A 5,323-nucleotide genomic window follows, 5' to 3' on the forward strand; every position below is an offset into this window, starting at 1 on the left:
CGGTCGCCATGTGCGCACAGGTCTGGCTGCTGACCGACCGGCTCATCCGCGAGGACTACCCGCAGGTGCAGATCCTGCGCGCGCTCCGCCAGCGCTGCTCTGAGCAGGACGTGCGCTTCCGGGCCGTGTTCTTGGACCAGATCGCCGTCACTGTCGTCGGCGGCCACCTAGGTGAGCTCTGCTCCGGAAGGGGCGGGAGGGGCGCTGGGGTCCCGGGAGCCAGCGACTCTCTGCGTTGAGCCCCTCTCAGTATTCCCCTCTTTTCTGCACGCTGAGGTCAACAGTAGAGAAGATGCTAAATTCATTTAGGAGACGGGTTACAGGGGCATTCACATTCACCTGAAGCTAAAGGCACCAGACCTCAAATTGTAGATTCTCCATGAACAGGTACCCTACCAGACTGGACTCAGAAATGAGCCCAGAATTCACAAAATTGTTCTTAGGGTAGATGTTTGGGAAACTTTTCGAGCGGTATTGTGTGTATCACTGATGAATGCCTCAAACTGGGAGCCTAATTATGGGAGGCTGCTGAGCAAGGTTGGGATAGTCTCTGGAGTGTAAGGGGAGAGAGAATGGAGACATTTGGTAATTTTCATCAACTCGTCCTCCTTCCTAAACCTCTTAAATTCTGATTCCAAAATAGTCAAGTACACGCCCTTCAGACTTTCCTCTTCCTTTCAATGCCCGGTCCAGGGGAATTGAGGGGCTGGCCATAAGCTATGGTTATCATCCCTGATTCCTCTCAAAATGTTCTGTTTTCAGATGTTCATAATATTCTCATACAAGCCTGTTTTGTATAAACAATCCATGACTTTGTGAACTCGTGTTCACTGGCTTACAGTCTGTGTTCTCAGCAAGGCCGCAGAGGTAGCCTGTTGTTTCAGGGGATCTGAGGTTTGAAGAGGGTTTGACCCTCTTGGATACTTCTTGATGTGCTGTTCATATTTCATCTTTCTCTAGCTGGGTAGGAGCCCCTTCAGCAAGGGACAGGATTCCAAATTATGAACAAACTACTTACAAGTGAGATTTTGAGTACATGTCCCTAAGTGAAGTAGCTCGGTGGAACATTGTTCATCCGTAGTATTTAAACCTTCCATATGTAGGATCAGATTGCATGTACTTTTGGAGAAGAATACACAAACATTAGACACCTCACATTTCAAAGAGGAGTGGTTAAGTGTACAGAGAACCATCTCCCAAACCTCGTTTCCTGAGCAGAGAACCTAAAGAACTGTGTTCATCTCGCAGCTTTCTGTTGCCAAATGTCTTGGCTTTGCTTTGTGCAGGTCACTTTGACTTTGATTTGGGTTTTGTTTTGCTTTTCACGTTTAATTTTACGTGTCTGGGTAATTTGTCTCTCTGTGTGTGTGTGTGTGTGTGTGTGTGTGTGTGTGTACCATGTGCATGCAGTGCCCATAGTGGCCAGAAGAGGGTGTCATATCCTCTGGTACCTGAAGCTACAGATAGTTGTGAGCCGCCGTGTGGGTTCTGAAAATCCAACCTAGGTCCTCTGGAAGAGCAGCCAGTGCTCTAACCACTGAGCATCTCTTCAGCCCCCATCTCTTTGAATCTTGTGTCTCATATTCGAGTTGAGGTTCTAAGCTTGAAAAGTCCATACTTTCGTTTCCATAGTTAAGTGAAATAATCAGTTATATTTTGGTAATTAGAATTAAGTCATTAAAATATACATCTCTTCACTCTCAAGATGAGTTTGCTTGTTTATTTTATAGCTTGTAAAGATGTCATTTTGAGATATGGTAGTCAGATTTTCTTATTATTTGTCAGACTTTACAGACACATCAGCAATTCAGAAAATGCTCTCTCTGTGTAACTAAAACTCCATTTTAAAGATTCAGTTGTAAGAAAAGTGAAAGTTAAATCAGTGATTCAGAAAACAAACAATTAAGTGGAACTCATGTGTGGAAATACCTGTACTCACAAACGTGTGATTTCCTTAGAGCTGTAAGAAATCTATGGTTTTTGTTGTTATTGTTGTTGTTTGTTTTTTGTTTTATTTATTTATTTATTTGTATTTTGATACAGGGTCTCACTAGGTAGATAGACTTGGCTAACCTGGAACTTGCTATGTAGATCAGGCTGACGTCAACTCACAGAGATCCACCTGCCTCTGTCCCCGAAGTGCTAGGAATAAAGGCGTGCGCCTGCACACCTGGCTCTGTGGTGGTTATTTTTACCTCAGTGGTGCACCCTAACCGACCTAGATTTGGATGGGACTGAAGCAGTCCTAGCAAAAGCCTCCCCTTTTAGACTCCGCCGCATGAGCATATGAAAGCTCATCTACTTCCTTTTCTTTGAGAGTCTGCAAAACCTTTAATCATCCGATAAGTGTTTATTTTCTTAAACACAAAATGGTAAACAAGACCAAAAATGCATATAATTAATAAGAACAACAGTAATCACAGTCGGAGTAGGGTACTTACACATACACACGTGATTTGTGCTAGGTCCTTTTTTACTTGTTAACTCTCATCAACATCAGTGAGGTCATCATTCATACTGCACCAGCTGGAAATTACAGCCGTCCTCTTGGGTTTTTCTGGCTTTTCATGTGCTGGCTGATGCTGGCTTCGCTGCTGTCCTGTGTCTTGGGCTTTCACTACAATATCAGTCTGAGGTCCCATCTGGTTCCTCCCAGATGGTAGGCTTCCGTTCATCCCTCAAATCTAGCCTAAGTCACTGTGTCTCCTGGAGTCTTTTCCAAGATCCCTGCCCTGTCCCCATGGAGACACGCTTCTACCTGCCTCCAAACAACATCAGAGTAACACACGTTGGGTTTTGCTGTAATTTATCTGTATACAAGGCTTATATCCCCCTAGACGTAGGGTCCTTCAAATATTTGTTCCATGATTAGTCCATAGTAGGCCTCAGATAATGTTTGCTGTCTAATTTGAAGGATGAGGCTTACACTGTAAAGTACACACGACTTTTATGTGTTTAAGGGGATCATGATTAGATGTGCATGTTTTTATGGTGAGCTGTTATATGAAGACAGGTTTACTAATGATAGTTGAGCTTTCTGACCATTCTCAGTCAGAATCATTTGTTGACTCAGGAAACGGGTAGATAATAAACGGTATCATCCAAGAGGGAAAGTTTGACCCGGCCCGGGAAAGGGGGCCGTGCTAGCCTTTGTCTCCTAGGAGCAGCATGATTCAGCATTCCTTCTGCTTTCAGAGCTCCAAGCTTTGGTGGCCATATCTATTTATTTATTTATGTTTGTGTAGTCCTGGGGGTTGAAGTGAGGGTCCTGAGCTGGCTAGGCAAGTGACCTACCACTGGACAGCTCCCTGCTGCAAGTGATCTCCCACTGGACAGCTCCCTGCCGGGAAGCGCTTTCTAGGTCAGGTTCCCTTTTATCTGTGCTACTAAAAATTGAACTCGGGGCTTGATTCACAGGCTAGGCAAGCACCCTGCTACTGAGTTACGTGCCTTGCCTTTTGTCTTTTGGTTTTTTTATTTTAAGACAGAGTCTTGCTTTGTTTCCAGTTTACGCTGGCCTTGAATTCAAGCTCTTTCTTATCTGGCCTCTGTGAGACCCTGTCTTAAAAAAAAAAAAAAAAGTGAGGGCAGGGGATACTGATCGTGGTCTTCTGTGCCTTTAATCCTAGTGCTTGGGAGTCAGAGAGGCAGGGGAGTCAATGTGAGTTTGAAGCCACCTGATCTACAGGAGTTCCGGGCCAGCCAGGGCTACAAACTGAGAAAGTTTCCCCAAGAGAAGTAACTCAAGACTTCACTGTCAGCAAGTGATAATCAGTTATGTTGGGCTGAGGATTGAATAGAAATGACAAGTCCTTATTCTCTTTAATTTAGTATTACATTTTAATGTATATTTTATTCTTCACAACACTCTAATTTCTCCATTTTACCCACGTCGTTCAGCAGATGCTTACTGAGTAGTGTGTCAGGCAGTGTGCTAGAGACGTAGGAACAGACATGTTTCTCACTAATTTGTGTGTTAGTGTCTGCTGACTGTATGTAAGGTATTGTTCTGGGTGCCTGAACAACAGCACTGAAAGTCACTGCCTCTCCAGGATTTTCCAGCTTATACTGAGGTAGACTATGAACAAGGTAAGTAGAATACACAGAATATTTCTGAAGAGGCTAAAGGGGAAGAAAGCAGGAGGTGGAAAATGGCTGCAATATTAGGGTGACTGGGGTGATCTGCAGCCACAGGTGTTTAGTCAAGAGCTGGAGGCCGTCAGGAAGTATACTGTTTGGTTTTGTTTGTTTGTTTTAAAGTGTCTTTGATGGGGGGGCTGAGAGCTGCACTTATCTGTGGGTATACAGATTACTATCTAGAAAGCCCTTTGGAATTACATTGGTTTAGGAACATGGCTGTAGCAGATTCTCTATCTAGGGTCTATGACCTCTCTAACTATGGGTAGCTGACTAAGTTTACAGTACCAGTCCTGAATTTCCTTCTTTTGAGTATGTTTCAGTCCATTTAGACAGCCTTTGGTTACCGCCAAGATGAAAGTGGCACTGTTACCCCCTTGGGGTTGTCTTTGGTCTGGTCATTGTTGTGGTTGTAGGCTTTACAGCCGGGCAGGAGGACTTTTGATTGCATTTTTCCCTGGACAGCCCATGTAATGCCTTCTGATATTGTGAGAGCTAGTCCTTTAGGAACAGACTTACAGGTCAGTTCCAACTCAGTTCCTCCAGATTCTGTGTCTGAAGTGTGTGGACTCTTCAGCTGTCAGGTCTTACCTTCAGTTCTGGGAGGCAACCTGTATTGATAGGGGGTCTCCTGGAGTCCCATGGCCAAAGATTTGAAGGGAGGTTTCGCGTGTTTGGTACTGGAGCGTTTGCTCTTATGGGTAGGAATATTATCACCCATGTGGCATAACTCTATTTGATGTGTGTGTGTGTGTGTGTGTGTGTGTGTGTGTGTGTGTGTGTATACGTTTTAGGTGAGTGTATTGAGTGTATAAAACAATGTTTCCCTGTGACTTTTCCAAACATCCTTAATGTTTAGCTCTCTGTCCCCATTTTTCCTCTCTAGTATCCTCCCTCCTCCCTCCTACCCCAGAAAGTGCACTGTTTAGCTGTAGAGAGCAGAATTGCCGAGTCAGGAAGGAGCTTTGAGGAGGCCAGTGTGGATGAACAGAGGGAGTGAGGGGCGGACGTGAGGAGAAGAGGTAGAAAGTTGGGGTGGGGGGTGAAGATGAGCAGCTGTACAGGGCCTTGTGGGTCAGTGGTGGACACTGGCTTCACTCCTGATGATGGTCTGGCGGAGGTGACAGTGAAAAGACGGGGGACCAATGCATGGCAGTTCCCAGTGTCCACTGTGAAGAGCAGAGCG

At 45.0% G+C, this 5,323-nt stretch overlaps 1 protein-coding gene across 1 annotated transcript in view; it reads left to right on the plus strand.

Moving 5' to 3' along the window:
* Positions 1–6: 6 nt before the first annotated feature.
* Rimkla (ribosomal modification protein rimK like family member A) overlaps positions 7–5,323 on the plus strand; it is a 26,621-nt gene continuing 21,304 nt past the window's right edge. The window contains exon 1 of the mRNA XM_005353335.3: positions 7–171. Coding sequence (XP_005353392.1) covers positions 9–171 — 163 coding nt within the window. The 5' untranslated portion in view covers positions 7–8. The remainder of the gene's footprint in view (positions 172–5,323) is intronic.

This window comes from Microtus ochrogaster, chromosome 10, assembly GCF_000317375.1.
Source record: "Microtus ochrogaster isolate Prairie Vole_2 chromosome 10, MicOch1.0, whole genome shotgun sequence".
Classification (NCBI taxonomy): domain Eukaryota; kingdom Metazoa; phylum Chordata; class Mammalia; order Rodentia; family Cricetidae; genus Microtus; species Microtus ochrogaster.